At 41.8% G+C, this 24,545-nt stretch overlaps 2 protein-coding genes across 2 annotated transcripts; both read right to left on the bottom strand.

The window, feature by feature from the left end:
• Positions 1 to 1,990: 1,990 nt before the first annotated feature.
• Lmod3 (leiomodin 3) lies at positions 1,991 to 24,316 on the bottom strand. The gene is made up of 4 exons (XM_045136031.1): positions 24,253 to 24,316; positions 17,768 to 18,085; positions 12,558 to 13,952; positions 1,991 to 2,184 (listed from the first exon to the last, which is right to left on the bottom strand). Exons 2-4 carry the CDS (start codon positions 18,059 to 18,061, stop codon positions 2,158 to 2,160), a joined length of 1,716 nt encoding a protein of 571 aa, XP_044991966.1. The 5' UTR covers positions 18,062 to 18,085; positions 24,253 to 24,316; the 3' UTR covers positions 1,991 to 2,157.
• On the bottom strand, positions 23,755 to 24,474 carry LOC101606917 (myeloid-derived growth factor-like). The gene has a single exon (XM_045135670.1). It carries the CDS (start codon positions 24,472 to 24,474, stop codon positions 23,755 to 23,757), a length of 720 nt encoding a protein of 239 aa, XP_044991605.1.
• Between the last annotated feature and the right edge of the window lie 71 nt (positions 24,475 to 24,545).

Here is a 24,545-nt window from a genome sequence, read left to right as displayed (position 1 = left end):
GGGGGGTGGTGGCTGGACTTGTCAGGAATGCTCCTGTGGAGGCATGCCATACAGTTGAGAGGTTGGATGGGGCCTCTTAGATGGAGGGAAATCTGTGTTTGTTCTATGGAAAGATCAAGAGGCAGAGGCACAGGCTGCTTCCTCAAGAAGAATATATTTCAGGGGAAGATCAATATACTGGTGCCAAGTGATGCAGGGCTTGAAGCAGAGGATGAGGAGTTTAGCCCTGTGGACAATCTTCTCTGCGGGACAGCTATGAATGTAGACCAGCATGACATTGTAGACTTACCTAAAACATTATGACGATTTAAAAAAACTCTTTATATGTAACTCAAGCAGTTCTCAAATCTGAACTTTGGAGAGAAAAATAACAATGATTGTCATAATGTTCAAAGTTTGGACATGCCTGCAGGTTTTGTAAAGAACAAGTTTTGAAAAGAACAGAGTAAACTCTAAGATTATATGTGTGAATATGTAAAATCTAAAAGCTTGTCAATAGCTGTATTTATTCCCACTTTTTCTTTTTTTTTAAATTTTAATTAATTAATTTATTTGACAGAGAAAGGGGGGGGGGAGAGAGAATGAGCATGCCAGGGCCTCCAGCTACTGCAAACAAACTGCAGATGTGTGTGCCCCCTTGTGCATCTGGCTAACTTGGGTCCTGGTCAATCAAACTTGGATCCTTTGGCTTTTATAGGCAAACACCTTAACCTCTAAGCCATTCCTCCAGTCCTATTCACACTTTTTGTAATGCTATGAAACAGGATGCTATCTCTAATCGTCCCTGTACATGGGGATACTGCCAGGAAATGTGTGTGTGTGTGTGTGTGTGTGTGTGTGTGTGTGTGTGTGTCTTAATTTTATCAGTATTTTTTTCTGTGACACTTTTTTTTTCTCTACATTCTATGGTTTACATACTCTGTTCCTGACAGATACCCTGTTAGAAAAATGCCCCCAAACATCAGAGGAGTCCACAAGGGAGAAAGCAGGGTTGGTAGATTGGTTAATGCTCATTAGCAGCTTGACTAGATTTAGAATCACCTAGGAGAAATATCTCTAGGCCTGCCTTTGAGGAGCTTTCAAGAGATGTTTGACTGAGGAATAAAGACCCCCCCTAATGTGGGAGCATCATCCCATGGGCTGAAGTTCCAGACTGAACGAATAATGAGGAAGGTAGTTAGGCCCCAGCAGAGATCTCTCTGCTTCCTGACTGGAGATGCAGTGTGACGAGCAGCCTCATGGTCCCACCTCCACACCTTCTCCACCACTGTGTTCTTTCAAACCATGAGCCAAAATAAAACCTTCCTTTCATGGGTTGCTTTTGTCAGATATTTTGTCAAAGCAACAAGAACAGAAACTGATACAGTTAGATATGAAGTCTTCACTAATTTTCCAGAAAAGACCTAGCAAACAAGCTTTCATTTTGACACCTGAGGGTGCAGGAGCTCATATCACCTTTCACACGTGTAGAGCTTAGAACATGATTTATTCCGTTTAAAATGACACATGGTGAATAACAACAGAGGAAATAGAGGGAGAAAAAAATGGGAATATAATAGTTACTACTTCTGTCATATTTATTGTTATTACCAGAAGAAAGCAATAGTAAAATGTTTACAAAAAAATTAACTTCTGCTCTGGGAGGCATCACTCTAATTTTCACCCAAGTCACTCAAATTGTTGGAAGTAGAAAATGTTGCCTGTGACTATTAATATTTTATTCTGTTTCCTTTCATCTTCTGCCTGTCTTTTGTCTTGGCCCAGGCACTTTTTATTTCACTATCCTCTGTGTCAGCTGCAGCCTTGTCCCTAGTTGTGCCACTTCTTTTTTTAATTTTTAATTTTTTATGTATTTATTTGAGAGCAACAGGGAGAGAAAGAGGCAGACAGAGAGAGAATGGGAGCGCCAGGGCGTCCAGCCACGTCACTGCAAACAAACTCCAGATGCATGCGCCCCCTTGTGCATCTGGCTAATGTGGGTCCTGGGGAATTGAGCCTCGAACCGGGGTCCTTAGGTTTCACAGGCAAGCGCTTAACCGCTAAGCCATCTCTCCAGCCCTAGTTGTGCCACTTCTAACCAGAAGCTGTGTTGGTGAGAAAGCTTCTCAGCTCTGATCCATTTCAGCTTCATGCTCTTCTAGATCATTCTTCTGTCTCTTACGCCAGCTCTTTTGGGAGTTGCACCTGTGATTTAGCCATTTGGAATATAAAAAAAAAAAGAACAGAAAATGAATGATGGAAATTCAGGAGCTTTACAGAAAAAAACCACAAATTTATATGTCTGATGGATGCAGAATGCATTAGAAATTTTGTCTAAAAAACCCTCCAAAATCATTATAAACTAACTACAACACTGTTGTTGGGATAATAACTATTTCCAAGACCTGTCCCAGAGTCTGTGAACATGTGACAAAGCAGATCACTGCAACAAGAGCAGGCATGAGAGCCGGCCAGAGCGCATAGCCTGGCACTGGCACCTACCAGCTGCTTGGGGTTGAGAATCAATTTCCAGCCATACAGTGACAATAACAGTATCTCATTCACATGGGTAAGAGTTACTTTACATCATGCAAGTGAATAATTCATGGGAAAACTTGTTTTCAAATGTACTATCTTACTACATCCTACAATAGGCTTGTATGTAGAAAAATGTCTCAGAGAAAATAATAATATCCCTCAGGTCACATTACTAGGAAGTAGTAAGCAGTACTTAAGCCAGATCTGTTTGGTTTCAGTAAGTATTGTTACATACTGCCTGCAGAAATACCACCCTAAAGCATATACCAGCATTTGGAGGGAGAAGGAGGAGGAGCACCCTATGCTTAAGGCTACCCTTAGTCTATAGAGTGAATTCCAGGTCAGTCAGGGCTACAGTGACACCCTACCTAAAAAGAAAAAAAGAGGGCTGGAACGATGGCTTATTGGTTAAGGTGCATGCCTGTGAAGCCTAAGGACCCAGGTTTGATTATCTGGGTCCCATTAAGCCAGATGCTCATGGTGGCACATGTGTCTGGAGTTCATTTCCAGTAACTAGAGATCCCGACACACCCATTCTCATTCACTATCTATATCTCTCTCCCTCTGTCTGTCTCTAATAAATAAATAAATTAAAGAATCTTTTAAAAATTGACAAAAGCTGGGCGTGGTGGCGCACGCCTTTAATCCCAGCACTCGGGAGGCAGAGGTAGGAGGATCGCCATGAGTTCGAGGCCACCCTGAGGCTACATAGTGAATTCCAGGTCAGCCTGAGCCAGAGTGAGACCCTACCTCAAAAAACCAAAAAAAAAGTAAAAATTGACAAAAATAAAATATTAAAAAATAAAAAGTAAAAATAATGATTGAGAGAGGTAGGGGAATATAATGGACAGTGGACTTGTGAAGGGGAAAGTGGGGGGAATGTTTATTGTCTATAATTATGGAAGTTGTCAATAATAAAAAAATTAAAAATAGGGCTGGAGAGATGGCTTAGCGGTTAAGCGCTTGCCTATGAAGCCTAAGGACCCCGGTTCGAGGCTTGGTTCCCCAGATCCCACGTTAGCCAGATGCACAAGGGGGCGCACGCGTCTGGAGTTCATTTGCAGAGGCTGGAAGCCCTGGCACGCCCATTCTCTCTTTCCCTCTATCTGTCTTTCTGTGTCTGTCGCTCTCAAATAAATAAATAAATAAATAAAATTAAAAATTAAAAATAGGGGCTGGAGAAATGGCTTAGTCATTAAGGCCTCTTGCCTGCAAAGCCAGAGGACCCCAATTAAATTCCCTGGGACCCATGTGAGCAAGATGCACAAGGGGGTGCACACATTTGGAGTTCGTATGCAGTGGCTGGAGGCCCTGGTGTGCACATTCTCTCTCTCTTGATCTGCCCATCTCTCTCTCAAATAAATAAAGAAAAAATAAGATAAAATAAAAATACTTAAAAATTAAAAAAATATATATATATTATTTGGTGTTTTTCTCAAGGATAAAATAAATACAGAAGAGCCACAGCAGCTCAATTGTGAAAATCCACTTTATGCTTCTGTTTTATGGTTCTAGCTTAAAGCAAGTTCTCTGTCTGTCTCTCTCCCTCTCTTTCTCTCCTGCTCTCTCTTTTCCAGGTAAGGTCTCACTTTCACCCAGGCTGACCAATGACATTAATATTCGTGAGGTGACTCAGCAACTATTATGTTTGGGACCTTTCAGAAGACTGATCATGTTAAGAAGACCCTGAGCATTTGTTTAACAATAGCTAAGAACGTTTTTCCCTTCACTGCCCATGTACACCTGCCAGAGTGATGTGTCATTTTGACATCTGCTATGGCTTCTCTTGCAGTCAGGTGAGATCCATCTTCCAGCCCTTCAGAAAAGACAATATCTCCTTCAGGCCAAGGGTTGCTCCATGTGTTTCTGAACGTCTGCATTCCTGGTGCCAGACTTTAAGAAGAGTGGGGTGTGACTGCTTTGCTATGCCTCACCCATGGAAAGCACTGATGATTGAGTGCAATGAGCAAAAGTATGTCTATATACTTTGAATAAGTATAAATCTGCAGCAAATATCTGAAATAGGGTGACATTTGTCTCATGGATCTTTACAAATATTTACATGAACATTTGAGAATTCCAAAATATTTTAAAAATCAAAATGATCCAGCATGAAAACCAAGAAACAAAATAACATGTTCCAAAGATGACCAAGGTGCTTCTTAGTGGTATAGTGGTTCAGATTCAGTGCTCTCAAAGATGACCAACTTAGTAGCTCAGAGCAAAGGAGAAAGAAATGAGTCACAAATAATCATTGGTTAACTGCGTGGAAAAGAATAATAAAGTACATATCTTGCTCCTTACTTCCTTCCAAAATTTAACCCTTTGATTCATCTAAAATAGCAACTATTGTGTTAGAAACCTGGAACTATAAAGGTTGTAAGAAAAGAAAAGCACTTACTTAAGCTACATTCAAGTAAGTCCCTTTAACTACTGAACCATCTCTTCAGCCCCTAAGCATCTAAATTCAATCCACAACCTCAATGTTTAAGAAAAGCTATGCATGGCTGCTCACACCTGTAACCCTGCTCACACCTGTAACCTCAGCCTTGAGGGGGGAGCAAAGAATGGGGCTCACTGGTCACCCAGTCCAACCAAAAACAGTGAGCTCCAGGTTCAGGGAGATAATGTAGAAGAGGGTTAGAGGAGGACATTCAACATCTTCTGGCTTCCACATGCATGAATACATACAGGGTGCACACATTTGCACATACACATACATATAACACACACACACATACACACACATACCATGTACTTTATCACACACACCCAAAATTAATTAATTAAATTTATTTAAAATATAATACCTGGGCTGGAGAGATGGCTTAGCAGTGAAGCGCTTGCCTGTGAAGCCTAAGGACCCCAGTTTGAGGCTCGATTCCCTGGGACCCACATTAGCCAGATGCACAAGGGGGCGCATGCGTCTGGAGTTTGTTTGCAGTAGCTGGAGGCCCTGGCACGCACATTCTCTCTCCCTCTCTCTATCTGCCTCTTTCTCTCTCTGTCAGTTGCTCTCAAATAAATAAAAATAACAAAAAAATTAAAAATAAATAAATATAATACCCACCCAGCGTGGTGGTGCTTGCCTTTAATCCTAGCACTTGGGAGGCAGAGGTAGGAGGATTGCCATGAGTTCTAGGCCACCCTGAGGATACATGGTGAATTCCAAGTTGGCCTGGGCTAGAGCAAGGCCCTACCTCGAAAAAAAATAATAATAATAATAATTACCATACCCATGCCAAATAAAGCAAGCCTGAAGACCTGGCCTGTATCCTCCAGTGTCTGATCCAGAGAGAATATTTTGCTTAAACTAAATTGACTAGGTCACTTTTGTAGAACATAGCATGTGAGCTAAGCAACTGTTCAGATTTCCCCTTTATTCTTTGCTGGTGACTCCACTGCAGGAATACCAGCCCAGAAACATGAGGTAAGGGTCTTGAGAGTATACATTAAAATTGAAGTTAAAAATTTAGCTTGGAAAAAAGCCGGGCGTGGTGGCGCATGCCTTTAATCCCAGCGCTTGGGAGGCAAAGGTAGGAGGATCACTGAGTTCGAGGCCACCCTGAGAATGTAGAGTGTATTCCAGGTCAGCCTGAGCTAGAGTGAGACCCTACCTTGAAAAACAAAAAAAGAAACAACAACAAAAAAATTTAGCTTGGCATGGTGGCTCATACCCTGGATCCCAGCTCTGGAAAGGCAAAGGTAGAAGAATCACTGTGAGTTTGAAGCCAGCCTGGAGCTACAAGGTGAGTTCCAGGTTAGCCTGGGCTAGAGTGAGACCCTACATCAAAAGCTTGTGCCAGGCATGGTGGCACATACCTTTAATCCCAGCACTACGATGCAGAGGTAGGAGGATTGCTGTGAGTTCAAGGCCAGCCTGAGACTACATAGTGAATTCCAGGTCATCTTGGGCTTGAGAAAGACCTAATCTCAACAAACAAACAAACCCCACAGGGCTGAGGAGATGGCTCAGTGGTTAAAGGCACTTGACTTCAAAGCTTGCTGGTTTGGGGTTCAATTCCCCAGTACCCATATAAAGTCACATGCAGAAAGTGGCACATGCATCTGGAGTTTGTTTGCAGTGGCAAGAGGCCTTGGCATGCCCATTTTCTCTTTCTCTCATACACATGAGCACAAATAAATATTTAAAAAAAAAACACAACATTTCAAATTGTGTGTCAATTATTTTTTTTTGGAGGTAGGGTCTCACTCTAGACAGGGGTGACCTGTTATTCACTATGTAGTCTCAGTGTAGCCTTAATCTCATGGGGATCCTCCTACCTCTGCCTCCAAAGTGTTGGAATTAAAGGTGTATACCACCACACCTGGCTATGCGTCAATTGTTTTTCAAGGTAGGGTCTCACTGTAGCTCAGGTTGATCTGGAATTCACTATGTATTCTCAGGGTGGCCTCAAACTCAGGGTGATCTTCCTACCTCTGCCTCCTGAGTGCTGGGATTAAAGGCATGTGCCATCATGTCTGGCTTGTCAATTTTTTTTTTAAGCAGGGTCTCATTGTAGCCCAGGATGACCCAGAATTCATTCTGTAGCTCCGGTTGGTCTTGAACTTGTGGCAAATCTCCTACCTCAGCCTCCCAAGTGCTGGAATTAAAGTGTATACCACCATGCCCTGCAGATGTGTCAATTTTAACCTCATTCTTGAAAACTCAATGCTATGGAGGGTATCAGTATCCCAAACCATAAAACCTTCCATTTCACCTCTATAATAAATGTTGTTATACTACATTTGCTTGACCAAAACTGTCCCTTTTAGCTGAAGCTTATGGCATTGAGTATAAGATGCATGCTTGTGATGTCTTTATTGCTCTGATATTAGCATGAACCTTAAAATGAATGGTGTTTGTAACAGGTGACCAGAGATGCAAGAGTGGGACTCATGAACATGCAGATGCCCTGAAATTGAAAGTCTTCTAAAAAGAGGTAGAGCAAATGTGGTACAACGTGATGCGTATGTAAGAGTTCTTTGCACTGTTTTTAAACTTCTGTACATCTAAACGATTTCAATATAAAAAGATTTAAAAAATTAAAATGCCTTTTAAAAGGTCACACTATGACTTGGCTTTAATCAAATATTTATTGTGTTGAAAGAAACCATAAAATCAGAGCAGTAAGTGGCCTAATGTTGGTGAAGCCATTTTAATCAGTGTAATAATACATTCTCACATTAACAGACCAAATAAGTGAAATCATGTGACATTTTGCAGTTGAGATACCTGCAAAAAGATGACCACTGCAGGCCAAGCCAGGCAACTGCAGGCAGAAGAAGTTGCCAGTTCCTCAGAAGAATTAAAAGCCATTTCAAAACATAGGCTATCATTCAAAAAGCATGTCATGGTTTTCTTCACAGCAGGCTCTTTGTTAGTTTATTAAAAAAAATAAAAATACCAAGCATGCTTAAATGGATAGCATTATACACCAAATAAAATATTAAAAATTTAGTAGCGGGGGGGGGGATCATGCTTTTGCAGTTATCAGCATGGTTTATTTTCATGTTTTTTTGTTTGTTTGTTTTGCTGTAGGATTTAGATCCCAAGCTGATGTGTTCTCAGTTAAGTAAATGGAAAAGGTCTTGACCCTGAAAATTAGAAAAGATACATTGTAGCCTCCATGAGGTGAAGACTATACCTGGTCCATCCACTGTGGTATCCTGCCCCTTCTCACAGCAATTGATATGAGTATTCACTGCATTAACGAATCACTGAGTGGATTAGACTAAGTAAATGGAACATTCCTTCCCAATTTAGGAGGTTGGATCAGATGTTCTCTTGAACTTCACTTCACTCCCTCTTCTACTTTGAATCCACAGTATCATTTTTAACATAGATTTAAAAACACAAACAAACTGATCATTCTTTTCAGTCTCTTATTTTCTGACAGTCACCAAACAGCTTGGAAATTTTTTGTCAATAACTGGCAAAGTGACAGCTTTCTCGAACAGCACCCTCATTCACTGCAGCAGAGGTCTGGTTGTCTAGAGAACAGCAGGTACAGACAGTCTTGATGCCGTGACCAAGGGCAGGCACAGGGCCCTGCCTGACCTCATGTGCTTTCCCCTGACACTTGCCCCAAGACAAGGCAGACTCCCTCCAATTCAGAGATAAAAACCATCTTAGGGGCTGGAGAGATGGCTTAGAGGTTAAGCGCTTGCCTGTGAAGCCTAAGGACCCCAGTTCGAGGCTCAATTCCCCAGGACCCACATTAGCCAGATGCACAAGGGGGCACACGCATCTGGAGTTTGTTTGCAACGGCTGGAGACACCGGAGCGCCCATTCTCTCTCCCTTTCTTTCTGTGTCTGTTGCTCTCAAATAAATAAATAAAAACAAACAAATTCTTTTAAATGTTAAAAAATCTTGGACTTATAAGATGGAATTCGTGATAACTTTTTTTCTAGGAGGTTGAACTACGAGCCAGAACTATATGTGAATAAATTACAATTCCCTTATTTTAGAACATAAAGCTCTGCAAAGCTGAAAGACTACAAATTTATGTGGAATTTGTTTGATATATCTTGAAAAAAGTGACTCTATGATACAATAATATATTGACCATATTGTCAATGCACATGCTTAGCCAAATTACACATGAAAAATTTTAAAAGCTATAGATAAAAATCAATCAATAAGGCCTATTGATATATGTCCTTTGGCTTCTATAAATGCCTCTGTAATAATGAACAAAACCCTTCTTCATTTTTGCTGTGTAAGCTGCAAGGGATAGAACTGGCTCTATTCACCTAGACTCATAGTTAATATTAAAAATGAAATAATGCAGGCTGGAGAGATGGCTTAAAGGTTAACGCATTTGCCTGCAAAACCTAAGTTCAACCCAAGTTAAGCTCCCCAGACCCACATAAGCCAGATGCACAAGGTGATGTGTGCATACAGGTAGTGTGTGTGCACAAGGTGGCACATGCATCTGGAGTTTGTTTGCAGTGGCTAAGGTCCTGGTGTGCCAATTCTCTCTCTGTCTCTCTATTGCTCTTTTGATCTCTCTCATACACACACAAAAGAATAAAAAACATGAGGGCTGGAGAGATGGCGTAGCGGTTAAGTGCTTGCCTGTGAAGCCGAAGGACCCCGGTTCGAGGCTCGGTTCCCCAGGTCCCACGTTAGCCAGATGCACAAGGGGGCGCATGCATCTGGAGTTCGTTTGCAGAGGCTGGAAGCCCTGGCGCGCCCATTCCCTCTCTCTCTCCCTCTATCTGTCTTTCTCTCTGTGTCTGTCGCTCTCAAATGAATAAATAAATAAAAATTAAAAAAAAAAGAATAAAAAACATGAAACCATAGTAAAGTATTTTAAAACTCTACTGATTTATGAAGATGCTTACTAGTGGTTTACCATTTGTCAGCTGGCCTAAAAACAGTGAATAGCATAGATGTAATTATAGGTAGTCTCTCTTCATCTACTTAAAAAGAAAAAGCAAACAACAACAACAACAAACAAAAAACAAAAACAAAACTCTCTTGAGCATTTATTCCAGTTACTTCCAAACATGGATTAATTAGGTTTTCTTCTTTTTTTTCTTTCTTTTCTTTTCTTACATTTTTCTATGTAAGGTCTCACTCGGGCCCAGGCTGACCTGGAATTCACTATACAGACTTAGGGTGGCATCGAACTCATGAGGCTCCTCCTACCTCTGCCTCCCGAGTGCTGGGATTAAAGGTGTGTGCCACCATGCCTGGCTCAAGGTTTCTTTTTTATTTCTTTCTCTCAGCAGGCTCCTGAGATATCTCTAATTCTCAGCTGTATGCAGCTATAATGGTGTTGTGTATGCACTTTGATGATGGAGAATGGCAGGCTAAGTAAGATTGACTCTAGACTCAGAACCAAGTTTCAATACCAGTACTGCCATTTTTTAGTGCTATCTCATAGATGTGTTATTAACTTCTCTAAGCTTCAGTCAGTCTCCCCTTTACAAACTGAGATTATTGTACCTACCTTGTTGAATTAAGATTATACAAGCCAAATCATATAATGACTTTGGTTTATGACAATTGCTCAATATAAGCTGGCTGCTTAGGAAGGTACACTGTGGGGTAGATAATTCTGAGCCCAGAAGCATTGTTACAGAAAAATTTCAATATCTAGAATGGGTTCCCTCTCAATGAATTTTTTGTCATGGAAGATCCCAATAACCCCTATTGCCAAGCCTCTCAGTTGCCCACCAGAACTAGATTATAAGACACTTTTAGACACTGTGTACTTTGCATGCAGGACACTGAGAAATCAAGCTGGAGCTGAGCTGAAAGTCTCCTCCATGTGGACTAACTGTCATAGGGCTGGAAAGTGCTGCACAGCCTACTGAAGGAGAAAGTCATCAATGAACTTAACCATAAGAGGACTCTGCAAGCTACACGGCTGGTCAGTTAGGCAAAATATGCCAACTGAAACAATGGTGGCATGTCTGTTCGTGGGAAACCTACTTTTTTTTTTTTTTTTTTAATTGGATTTGAGGCCTATTCCACAGGAGGGAATTCCTGTTTGGTAGTGAAAACATAGTCAAGTCCATGGTCCATGGCTGGGAAGATCATAAACCCTAGAGGGGAAGTTACTATGGTTTTTTTTTTTTTTTTTTTTTTTGCTAAATGTTCATATGTATATAGTCTTTCTTTTTGAGGTAGGGTCTCACTCTGGACCAGGCTGACCTGGAATTAACCATGTAGTTTCAGGGTGGCCTTGAACCCACGGTGATCCTCCTACCTATGCCTCCCAAGTGCTGGGAATAAAGGCATATGCCACCATGCCTGGCTCCTAAATGGATATATTATGCCCATACAATTTTCCTCTAATATTTATGTATATACCAATCTATTAATGCTGCTCTCACTTTTGGTTAGAGAAGCTTTTCTTTTCAGATGGGATTACTCAAAACTCATCAAAGTGCTGAGAAGGGACAGTGAAGTGTTTAGCACTGACAGACATCTTTATTATACCCTCTAAGGCTCAGGGACCATTGCAGAAGGGATGGCAGAAAGAATGTAAGAGCCAAAGGGTAGGAGGAGTGCTTATAATGCTGTCTTCCAGACACAAAGTGGCCACTGCATTTATGACTTCAGAGGGGCTGACACTACTAATACAAGACCTGCATAATATGAGGGCAAAGAAATGATGACATCAAAATAAAAGATGGGGCTGGAGAGATGGCTTAGCTGTTAAGTGCTTGCCTGTGAAGCCTAAGGACCCCGGTTCGAGGCTCGGTTCCCCAGGTCTCACGTTAGCCAGATGCACAAGGGGGCACACGCGTCTGGAGTTCATTTGCAGAGGCTGGAGGCCCTGGCGCGCCCATTCTCTCTCTCTTCCTCTATCTGTCTTTCTCTCTGTGTCTGTCGCTCTCAAATAAATAAATAAATAAATAATTTTTAAAAAAAGACAAGTTTTAAAAATAAGAAAATAGGGCTGGAGAGATGGCTTAGCGGTTAAGCGCTTGCCTGTGAAGCCTAAGGACCCTGGTTCGAGGCTCGGTTCCCCAGGTCCCACGTTAGCCAGATGCACAAGGGGCGCACACGTCTGGAGTTCGTTTGCAGAGGCTGGAAGCCCTGTTGCACCCATTCTCTCTCTCTCCCTCTATCTGTCTTTCTCTCTGTGTCTGTTGCTCTCAAATAAATAAATAAATAAATAAAATTTAAAAAAATAAGAAAATAAAAAAAATAATACTTCACATTGATTCTCATGATAACAGGAAAATAAAAAAAATAAATAAAAGATGGACTAGTTGTAAAGAAGGGTTCAGTGAGGAACAGGGGAAGGAAGACAAAGGGGTGGAGGGGATTATGTTCAAGATACATTATGCATATGTATGAAGGTTGTTAGTAAAAAGTTAAAAAGTTGCTTGCTGATACTGTTATCATAGAAAAATACAGGGGTATGTCCTTAAGAATAACCAATAATTTAACCTACTGGCAATGCTCCTCCAGTTGGGTACAATCAGTATCACGCTGTGTTAAGACTAACAAGGAACAGAACAGAGATACTTTTCTTGTGGTCCTTGTTGGTCATTTGACCCTCCTTCTACTTACGGGTTTCAGATAGGCGACATTGCTGTGACGGATGTCATTCAAGAGCTGATCTCTGGGAGTGATTTCTACCAGTGGGGGTGGCCTATTTCTTGGGACTGGTTTGAGTGTTTTGATCACATCTTTGAGGTTGGTTTTCTCTGCTGTCTCCCTGGCTTCTGGCATGCGAGATTTGCGCTGAATTCTCTTTAGCTTCACCACCCGGAAGGAGTCAGGGTCTGTCTTGCATTGGGGAGGCTGAGCTGGCTTTTTCATCATTTCATTCCTTTGACCAAAGGGAGCTGCTTGGGCATTGGGAGGCCATCCAGAAGAAGGCTGGAGGAACTCCTGCATTCTGGGATCTGGCATAGGTCCCCCCAACATCTCCCACATCCCAGGAGGCAGTCCTAGCCCATTCTCCAGCATAGCTATTAGCTTTTTTTGCTCTTGGAGTTGCTGCTGTTTGACTTCCTTTTGTCTTTTCTGCCTTTGTTTATCCTGGTTCCTGGTGAGCAAATTAGTGACCACCATTCTAGGACCAGGAAGCTCAAAATGGTAGCCCATCTTCAGGAGAGTGTTGTTGGCCTTCAAAAGTCTGGAAATTTCCATCTCGGCATGGTGTCCCAGCATGTGTCTCTGATTATGAAACCGAAGCTCGGTTAACGTCTCATTAAACTGCAGGCACCTCATGATGGCCACTATGCCTTTTCCTGTGATGAAGTTAGACTCGATGTTGAGCGTGATGATACTCCTGTTCTCACGCAGCATGTTGGCCAAGGCAAACGCAACGCTCTCATCTGCACCGACGTTGGCTAAGCTAAAGGTTTTGATGTGTTTGTTTTTCTTCATGGCATTAACAAAGTCCAGTAACATTTCTTTGGGGATGTTTTCAATGTTGTTCAGGTTGAGCTCCTTCATGTCAGGATCATTTTGTCTCACTCGTCTCAAACTCCCATCCAGGTCTGTTTGGTTTCCTGAAGGCCGGGCACTTACCTTCAGAAAACTGGTATCTAAAGCTAACTTCTTAGGATCTAATTTTGTTATTTTCTTCTCACCTTTTTCTTGGAATTCCAGTCTGTTGTTCTGTCCTTCAAATGCTTTAGTAGTTGCCTGTGGGAAATTGGTTTTACCATTTTGGATTTGTTCCTTTGTTTCATTTTCTTCTTCACTTTTGTTTTCTTCACCATCACTATCTTCACTTTCATCTTCTCCAGCTTCTTCATCGTTGTCACTATCACCATGTTCATAGTCTCCATTTTCGTCATTGCCCTCATCATCATTGCCTACTTTTTGGACATTGTAGCTGCCTTTTGATTCCCTTTTATTTGTAGCTATTTCACTATTGAGCTTTTCTTTTAAAAACTGAGACATGTTTTTGATAGTCTTATGTCTTTCTTCATTCTGTTCTTGAGTGTGTTCCTAAAAGACAGGTTTATGAGGATTAGCACATATAGCGATGATGAAATACCAAACACAGCAATCTCTACTGGAGTTAAACTATTTTAAGTGAAAAATTTATTCTTGTTCTTGGTGAGCAAATTAGTTACCACCAGAAAATATCTTAAGTGAATATTTTAGGCAAAATAAGCTATATATAATATTATTCTGTGTGCATATATGTACACATAAATTATTCACTGATTCTTATAGATACCAAAACTCATGCTCAGCCTGTCATAAAATGGTATATTATGTACATGTAACTGACATACCCTCCCACATGCAGGTGCTTCAACTCATTGTTAGGTTACTTAGAATGCAGTACATGCAAACTGTTGTTACACCACATTGTTTATAATTGTTTAGAATGAAAAGAAAAAATCTGTACATATTAAGTCCAGATGACAATTTTTATCTTTTAATTATTTTTTAATTAATTAATTATTTATTTTCTGAGGTAGGGTCTCACTCTAGCCCAGGCTGACCTGAAATTCACTACATAGTCTCAGGCTGGCATTGAATTCACAGCAAGCCTTCTACCTCAGCCTCCCAAGTACTGCAACTAAAGGTGCAAGCTACCATGTTCATCTAAATTCTTTATTTAAGGTAAGCCCAACAGACTGCTTTCTTTTTATGAGAGAGAATGAGAGGTGTGAGCAAGAGAGAGAGAGAGAGAGAGAGAGAGAGAGAGAATTGGTGTGTCAGGGCCTCCAGCCACTGTAATTGAAGTCTAGATGTGTGTGCCACCTTGTGCATATGTATACCCTTATGCATGTGTCACCTTGTGCATCTGGCTTACATGGGATCTGGGATGTTGAGCATGGGTCCTTAGGCTTCACAGGCAAGCCCTTAACCACTAAGCTATCTCTCCAACCTAAATTTTTAAAAGTATTTTCAACCATTGGTTGGTTGAATATAAGGATACACAGAGATAGCCGCATTAAAATAAAACCAAGTTTCAGATGAGGTGGTACACACCTTTAATCCCAGCACTTGGGAGGCAGAGGCAGGAGGATCACCATGAGTTTGAGGCCACCATGAAACTATAGAGTTAATTCCAGGTCAGCCTGGACTAGAGTGAGACCCTATCTCAAAAAACCAAAAATAAAAAATAATTTTTTAAAGTGGAGTGGGGAAACAACTCAGTGGCTAAGGCACTTGCCTGTGAAGACTAAGGGCCCCGGTTCAATTCCCCAGGACCCATGCCAGTTATGCACATGGTGGTGCACATGTCTGGAGCTCGTATGCAGTGGCTAGAGGCCTTGGTACACCCATGCTCCCTCTCTGTCTCATAAATAAATACATAAAAACAAAATATTTTTAAAAAACAAGATAATTTTGCTTTCAGATTCTATATTTTTTAAATGGTCTTCAATTCCAACAGCAACTAAAAGTACATTATTTGCAGCTTTACACAGCTTTTGAAATCCATATATTGAAGTCTTTGTTTCAAATGTAATTGAGTAGACAGTCCTGGGTTATGGAATAATTTAATCATTTCCCTAAATAAAGTTACCCTTCCTAAAGCGTCCACAAATCTTGTGTAACACTCAATTACATTTCCCTGAGAATATAACACAGTGTGAGGAAATGTGAGCAGTTTGATAATTTGGAGTGTGTTTTTAAAATCCATTTGGATTTTGTCTCTGCAGCTCTTTGAAAACTGTCTTGACTACTTCAAAGACAAGCTTGCCAGCTTAATTTCTTTTGAGGGAAAGTGCATGGGATGAAGAAGCAACCACAGAATGGAACAGGATTGGGCAAAGATTTAGGATTTATTGCTTTTACTGGAAAAGAAAATGGCAATCTTTTAAAATCAGTTTATTAGATTCTTGTGCATCAATTATTACACTTTTCTATACAACTGAGTGCCTCATTGTGTAATTTAGAAATGTGGTAGAGCAATCTAAGGTGCAAGAACTTCTGAGCAAGAACTTAAAGATGATGATACATTATGGGTTGGCATTGATAGTTGACAAGTGTCCCTAATCACCTAAAACCTTCACCACTGCATTTCTCATTAGCCCCATCGGGGGGAGCCAACTATCAAGCATTTTAAATGGAGGGAAGTCTCTCTTTTTTTGAAGTAGGGTCTCACTCTAGCTGAGGTTGACCTGTAATTCACTATTTAGTCTCAGGGTGGCTTTGAACTCACAGTGATCTTCCTACCTCTGCCTCTCCAGTGCTGGGATTAAAGGCGTGCGCCACCACGCCCAACTAGAACTAATTTCTTTCTAAAATTGGTGGCCAGATAGACTTGGCTTTGAATCCATTAACGTGCAATCGTAACAGGTCTAAAAATCACATTTTAAACAATAACATCATTAAGGTATAGTAGCAATTTATTTCCTTGAGCTCAGTTAATGTTTGGAGTCTCCTGGCCATAAAACCAGTTTACTACTTCTGTTACTAATACCCAGTATGATAGCAACATGATAACATGCACCTGTTATCAGTAGGTGTGCCTGAAAGAAACTTGCGATATCTCTGTCATATTCTTACTGTCACCTTTTTTTTTCTTTTTTTTTTTTCGAGGTAGGGTTTCACTCTAGTCTAGCCTGACCTGGAAGTCACTGCATTCTCAGGGTGGCCTCGAATTCACGGCGATCCTCCTACCTCTGCCTCCCGAGTGCTGGGATTAAAGGCATGCTCTACCATGCCTAGCTGTTGTTTGTTTTTTTTGAGGTAGGGTTTCACTGTAGTCCAGGCTGACCTGGAATTCACTATGTGGTCTCAGGGTGGCTTGAAACTCACAGCAATCCTCCTATCTCTGCTTCCCAAGTGCTGGAATTAAAGGTATGTGCCTCCATACCCAGTAGCTGTCACCTTTAAACCAAACAAAAAGTGTATGCTTTATACATAATAAATGTATAAAATTGGCAATTCCAGTTTTTAAATTTAAAAGTTTCAAGAAAGAACTATCTTTACAACTAATTGCTATCAAATTCTAAATGCTAAATGAAAAGCAGAAGTATTACATATTTTTGGTTCCTTGATTTGGCTTGGCATGTGTGGCTAGAGTTCTTTGAAACTGGGAAGTCTTTGATATTGTATGTAAAATATTGCATGTATATAATAGATGGGACAAAGAGATGGGATACAGAACTTTAATTAGCTTCTCAAAGGCACATTTAAGCCAAAGCAGTAAAGCATTAGCACTGCTTCTGGGTTATGAACTAAGTCATTAAAGAATAGACCACCGGCTTCTACATAGCAAATCTGATAACAATGTTTAAAAAGAGACAATGAAAAGAAATTATCAACTTTCCTCATACCCCTTTTCAAGGTAGGGTCTCACTTTAGCCCAGGCTGATCTGAAATTCACTCTATAGTCCCAGGCTGGCCTCAAACTCACGGTGATCTCCCTACTTTGCTTCCCAAGTGCTGGGATTAAAGTTGTGCACCACCATGCCTGGCAATGTTCACCCCCCCCCACTTTTTTTTTTTTTTTTTCGAGGTAAGCTCTCACTCTAGCTCAGGCTGACCTGGAATTCACTATATAGTCTCAGGGTGGCCTCAAACTCACCGTGATCCTCCTACCTCTGCCTTCTCAGTGCTGAGATTAGAGACGTGCACCACCACACCAGGAAACTTTCCCTTTTTGATTATACCATGTGTTTCAGAAAGTTCCAGTCTGAAGTAAGACTTAATGTGACTATATAATCTAGATGTGGCAAAACCCAAAACATAACAGCACACTGCAATCTTGAGAATCATAGTTGGCTGCAACATAGACACCTTGACAGCCCAGGCCCCTGCAGCCATTTCTCTGTCACACACAAATTCATTATTACCTCAGATTGTACAAAGGTGACAGGAACTCGTTCATCTTCCAGCATGCGCCTAGATGCCTTTTGCCAATACATATAATCAACAAGAGATTTATGGTCAAAGTTTCCTGTTGGTGGTTTGTCGGTTTGATCTTTCTGAATCATTCCCACAGGAAGATGGGGATCAGGGGCCATCACTTCCATTTCTGACTGTAGTTCCCTCAGCTCTTCAGGGGACAAGTTGGCCAAAATTTCATCTTCATCAATCTCCTCACCAACAATTTCTTCTTGATCTGAATTTCTGCTGTGCTCTGACATTTTTCCTTGTATGTTTCTATTTTACTAGAAAAAAAGAAAAATAATCAAACTTTCTTTTTAAAGGAAGATAAACACTTCAAGGTCTTCCAGCTAACATGTATCCCAGGTCAACCCACACTTGAGATATTTTTTCCCAAGAGCCTCAGTGGTGTTTGCTGTAGCTAGGAGTGACCACAGCTAAGCTCATACCTGATCTATATTAAGCAGGGTTTGACTGGACAGAATCCATTTATGGAGCTACTACGCCACTCCCCTTTCAGCAACTTGAGTCAGCTGTGCAAATCCATCTGACATTTCAGTACAGCTGCTCGTGTTCTCCAGCTCTGTGGATCCACAGGCTCGGCAGGAATAAAGTTCATTCCTGTATGCCCGTCCATTGTCACAAACTGTGTAGCTACACAGTCCAGTTCTTTGGGGAGTCCATTTATGTTTACTTAAAAAATGCAATCAGCTCACAATACATCAGAATGTACATTTGGCCAACAACCACAGTCCTTTTAGAGAAAAAAAAAGTCACTTGAAGGTAGAAATGAAGCTCTTGGAGTATGCCTCTTCACTATAACAAGGATCTGAAAGTCATTACTCCTGCAAAGAGCAGAGCTGTGGCCTCACTATGTCATTCACGCCTGTGTAAGTGGAACCCATGCAAGATGTCCTTATCTACATCTAGATCCTATGATCAAACAGATGGGGATAACCAGCCTCTGAATTTCCACTATGTAGGAGGAGTTAAATATTTTAAACAATTTGTTTTTCTCATGTATCCATTAATCCTGGAAAAATTAAGAAGGGTCTAAAGTGAAATGTACAAAAATTCAAATCATGAATGCACTAAAAGAAACTTATGAGAGAAATTTTTTTGTGACCTTGGGTGGGGATGGCAGTATGACAATATTTTTCAAATTACAAACGTATATGTGCTTTGACCTGGCAACTCCACTTTTTGAAATGTACCTTTCTGTTGTATTCCCATATAGATGAAATACCATTTCATTTACTCAATGTAGTAAACTATAGAAGAATATGTGGTGCACGATATTTATGTAACAAAGGGTAAAATAAATGTATTTAAGTATAAAAATAGTGTAACATTTTTCTAGGAAAATACATAAGAAATGAAATACCTTGAATATTCATAGAGAGAAGAAAATATTTGAAAGACTGGGCTGGGAAAAGACTTTTCTATTACATATAACTCCTTTTACTATTTTCAAACTTTGAATCTTTTGGATATTTATTCAGAAATATGTATACACACACACACACACACACACACACACACACACACACTAAAAACATGGGAATACAAAGCAAAGTAAAAAAAATTTCTCTTTATTTAATTGCTGAGTCACCACAAGTTAAAAAAAATTAAAAAGAAGAGTCACCATAATTAATATTTTAGTTTATCATTTCAGGCATTTCTTTTAGGCATATCAGATCTATAATGTCATCTCAATTATTTTTTTTGCAGTGTTGAAAATTGAATCCAGGGACTCATACACGATAAGCAAGCACTCTACCACTGACCTGTATCCCCAGCCCTGTCATCTGTCTTTTTAACTGGCAAAAAATTTCCCTATTTAGAGCTAAAGTGTATAAACTGCATACTTTACATAAGCAATCTTTAATGATATTTAGACTTCATTTCTCACAAGTACAAAGTTCTTCGATAAACATCCTTGTAGCCGGGCGTGGTGGCGCACGCCTTTAATCCCAGCACTTGGGAGGCAGAGGTAGGAGGACTGCTGTGAGTTCGAGGCCATCCTGAGACTCCATAGAGAAATCCAGGTCAGCCTGGGCTAGAATGAGACCCTACCTCGAAAAACCAAAACAAACAAACAAACATCCTTGTAGCTAAATATTTGTAGATATTCAAATTTATTTTTGGGGGGTAAGTTGGATAAATTCTTTTTAAAATATTTTACTTTGGGCTGGAGAGATGGCTTAGTGGTTAAATGCTTGCCTGTGAAGCCTAAGGACCCCGGTTCGAGGCTCGATTCCCCAGGTCTCACGTTAGCCAGATGCACAAGAGGGCGCACGCGTCTGGAGTTCGTTTGCAGAGGTTGGAAGCCCTGGCGTGCCCATTCTCTCTCTCTCCCTTTATCTGTCCTTCTCTCTGTGTCTGTCACTCTCAAATAAATAAATAAAAAATTTAAAAAAAATTTTACTTTTATTAGAGACACAGAAAGAGAAGGAGGGAGAAAATGGGCACACCAGGGCTTCTAGCTACTTCAAATGAACTCCAGACACATGTGCTACCATGGGTTCTGGGGAGTCAAACCTAGGTCCTTAGGCTTCATAGGCACGTACCTTAACTGCTAAGCTATCTCTCTAGCCCAAGGTGTGTAGATTCTTAGGAAGTCAATTTGCTGTGTCAAAGAAGATGAAAAAACTAAATGCTTTTCATATGTAGGCTAAATTATGCCCTTAATATTATCATAATACATCCAAAGCATATGCATATTATTTTAATTACATGCAAATTTTACTATTCCATTATTGTGTGTGTGTGTGTTTCTCCATGTTACATGGTTCTATATCCAGAGTCAACCAATCACAGATCAAAAATATTTGAAGAAAATTTTATTTGGCCTGATCCTGCTGTAATTCAAGTGCCCTGCTACAAGTGCCCAGGTCAGATGCCACCAAGATCTCCTCCATAGGGTTGTAGCCATTCTGAAGACAGTGGATGTAGGGGACTATAGGATGGATTACTCCTACTTTAATGTCTTCTTGCTTGATCTTGGGAAAGCACTACAGGGTCAATTTCAATGAAAATTTTATCTCCATGCTTGTCTTGAAACTGATCTAAGCCAGCTGACCCAGGAACAGAACTTTGCTCAAGAGAGAGCATGGATGGTGACATGGAGATATGTGTTCAACATGTGTGTTAGCTCAGTGATCTTCTGGGGATTACAGGGTAGCACATGTCAGTCATTGTGTCTTGTTCCTGGAACCCTGAGTTCACACTGTCAATGCCAGAAGTTTGTATGAAACGCTTGCCTCTGCACACTTGAGAAATAAAAGCCAAGGTATAAGCAAATTTTTTTTTTCATTTGAGAATATATATGCTTTTGTCTAGTCATTACCCAAATAGTACAGTATGGCAACTATTTATATAATATTGACATTACATTCATTACCATAAGTCATTTAGAGATGATTTAAAGTATACAGGAAGGTATGCATAGATTATGCATAGATATCATGCTGTTTTGTATAAAGAACTTGAGTGCCTTTGGATTTTATTTTAGAGATAGCGAGAGAGAAAGAGAGAGAGACAGAGAGGAAAGAAAGAGAACTGGTCTGCTGCCGGGTTCCTATAGCCCCACGTCGGGCGCCAGACTACTGGGCTCCCCCGGCAGGTAGTGCTGAGGAAGGACCAGGCCTGCTGGTTCCTCCCAAGGGGTTGAGGAGGAGAATGAGTGTCGATGGCCAGGAACACAGCACCAAGCCGGGAGTCTTGTCGAAGCAGGAACTCACTTTATTGTTACAGGTGGTTGCCTATATAGTGTTGAGAATGAGGGTGGGGATTCTAGGATGGGGGGAGAGGTAAGGGCTAATAAAATGATTGGTTCTAAGCACACACGAGCATGGGAATTCCAAATCCTATGTGGAAGAAACAGGCCAGAGGCTATTAGGCATCTTGCTGAGTCCTAGCTGGCCAGAGGCAGATCACCAAACTTTAGCTAGGCTCAGGAAGTTCCACTAGGCCTCGCGTCTGGGCCTTTCAAGGCCCAACAGTCTGCCAGGCCCTCAGCCACTACAATCAAGCTCCAGAGCTTGCAACACCTAGTGGGCACATGCAACCTTGTACTGCTTCTCTTTTGTGCATCTGGCTAACATGGGATCTGGAGAGTTGAACATAGGTCCTTAGGCTTCCCAGGCAAGCGCCTTAACTGCTAAGCCATCTCTCCACCGACTTTGGATTTTAATGTTTGCATAGGGACACTGAAACCAGTCCCTTGTGGATACTGAGGGATGACTAAATATAGATAATCTTGAAAGTTGTGAAAACAAAGATTAAAAAGGGGGGGAAATGCCAACGGTTTTAAAGGAAAGTTCTACTACTTCTACCAACATCAGTGGTCTACTTTTAAAAAAATATTTTCATTTATTTATTAATCTGCAAGCAGAGACAGACAGGGAAAGAATAAGCATGCCAGGGCCTCCAGCAGCTGTAAACAAACTAAAGACATGTACTGTCTATGTAACTAACTTTCCAAAAAAAAAAGTTCATATTTTGAAAAATATCAATTTAAATATGAAGAAGGAACACATGGAATTAGCTTGCCTGGATTTTGTTTGTTTGTTTCCAAGATAGGGTCTCACTCTAGCCCAGGCTGACTTGAAACTCGCTCTGTAGTCCTAGACTGGCCTTGAACTCACATTGATCTTCCTTCCTTCGCATCCTGAGTGCTGGGATTAAAGGATTTGCCTGGATTCTTTAGTGATTTCAGGATCCTGAGAAACTTACTGAGCCCTATATAATGGTAATATCCATAACATGCAATTACAGACATATTTAAATGTGGCATGCGTATTTACACATACATTTGTAAATTACACGGGACAGTACAGTGCACAGAGTAAGCCCTAGTATTAGTTACTGTTCTGGTCACTGTGACCAAATGCCTAACACAACAACTTAAGGAAGAAGAAGATTATTTTGGCTCAGGGGAGATTCAGTCCATCATAGCAAGGGTGGCGTGGCAGAGTTAATGGCAGCAGGAGCACGTGATCGAGACTCCTCACATTGTGGTCTATCACAAGTGGGTATAAACTTCCAGGTCTATTTTTAGTAGCCTACTTCCACCAGCTGGGCCCCACACTGCAAAGGTTCTACAACATCCCCAAACAGTACCACCAGCTGGAGACCAAGCTTTCAAAACATGAGCCTGTGGGGTCATAACAACCCTCAACACATGTGCTATTTCAGGAATAACTACAGAAGCATTTAAAGAGAAACACAGGCAAGTGTAAAATGTAGTATGCTAAAAAAATCTTTTCCAGAGTGGGAGAGATTTCTTGGCCGTTAACGTGCTTGCGTGTGAAGCGTAAGGACTCAGGTTTGACTCCCCAGAACCCAAATAAGCCAGATGCACATGGTGGTGCATGTGTCTGGAGTTTGTTTGCAGTGGCTGGTGCACCCATTCTCTCTCTAGTGAGTAAATAAATAAAAATATGCAAAAAAATTTCCAGGGCTGTGGAAATGACTTAGCAGTTAAAGGCACTTGCTTGCAAAGCCTGACATTCTAGGTCAAATTCTCCAGGACCCACATAGAGCTACATGCACAAAATGGCCCATGCATCTGGAGTTCATTTGCAGAAGCAAGAGGCCCTGCCATGCCTATTCTCTCTCTCTTCTCTCTCTTTAATAAATTAAAAGCATATTAAAATAAAAACATTTTCATGAAAGAAACCATTAGGCCTGGGGAGATAATTCAGCAGTTAAAGGCAGTTGCTTGCAAAACCTGACGGCCTGGGTTTGATCCCCCAGTACCCACATAAAGCCAAATAAATAAATAAATAAATTTGTTTTTTGTCTTTTATTTATTTAAATATGAAAAGACTTCATGCCCTCCTGGCTTCTGTGAAAGGAGGCCCCTGGGAGAGGGGCAACTATGAAAGTGGTCCTTGAGCTGGGGATGCCGGCTTGGGCAAAAGGGTAAACCTGCTGGCTTCAGAAAAGTCTAGCCGCTCCCGGTTCCCGCCCCCATGTAGTAAGTGCCTGCACTGGTTAAGAAGTTGGGGGACTTCAGACCCGAGTTCCGAGACCAGGGCTCTGTGGAGTGGGCTGGTGGCTCTGCACGGGGCCGTGTGGATTCCAGGGGCGAACCGAGGGTCCCCAGACAAGCCAGGCCGCAGCGCTCCAGGTGGCAGCTTCTCGGCAGCCGCTGAGGACCGCCAGGGGCGGGGGCGAGCCACAGCTCCGAGCGGGCAGCCGTGGCCACCGCCGCCAGCTTGGGCAGCTCAGCCGCGAAGGCCCGGCTGTGGCCACGGCGCTCTCGGTCACGTCGAATCTTCGCTCTTTCTCTTTCAAACGCTGCCTTGGAGCAGGCCATGGCATATTCGATCTCGGCACCCCGAACTTCGGCCTGGAACTGGGTGCAGTAGAGGCAGGACTTCCCCTGCGGCCTCCACACGGTGCAGGTGAAGTCCTGGTGGTCTTCGCTGGCCCCCAGACTCACCTGCCATTGCTCGTTAGTGCCGCCTGGGAAGCATATGTGAACACACACGTAAACTTGTCCCCGTCCAACGTTCTGGGAGAAGGAGTGCTCCACGCCGCCCGGCCGCACGTCGAATGCCACCTTCGTGGGCTCAGACACCGGCTCCGCCAGCCCCCGCACCAGGGCTGCCCGGAGCAAGGCGGCCCTCCTGCCCGCGCCGCTGCACGCGCCGGGCGCCGCCATCTCAGGACGGGGCGCCACGAGGGACACGTGGCCGCCGCCTCTCCCCACGCCCTACCCCTTCGCGACCGCGG

Source organism: Jaculus jaculus, chromosome 16 (assembly GCF_020740685.1).
Source record: "Jaculus jaculus isolate mJacJac1 chromosome 16, mJacJac1.mat.Y.cur, whole genome shotgun sequence".
Taxonomy (NCBI): Eukaryota; Metazoa; Chordata; class Mammalia; order Rodentia; family Dipodidae; genus Jaculus; species Jaculus jaculus.
This window is presented reverse-complemented; position numbering and strand designations above follow the sequence as displayed.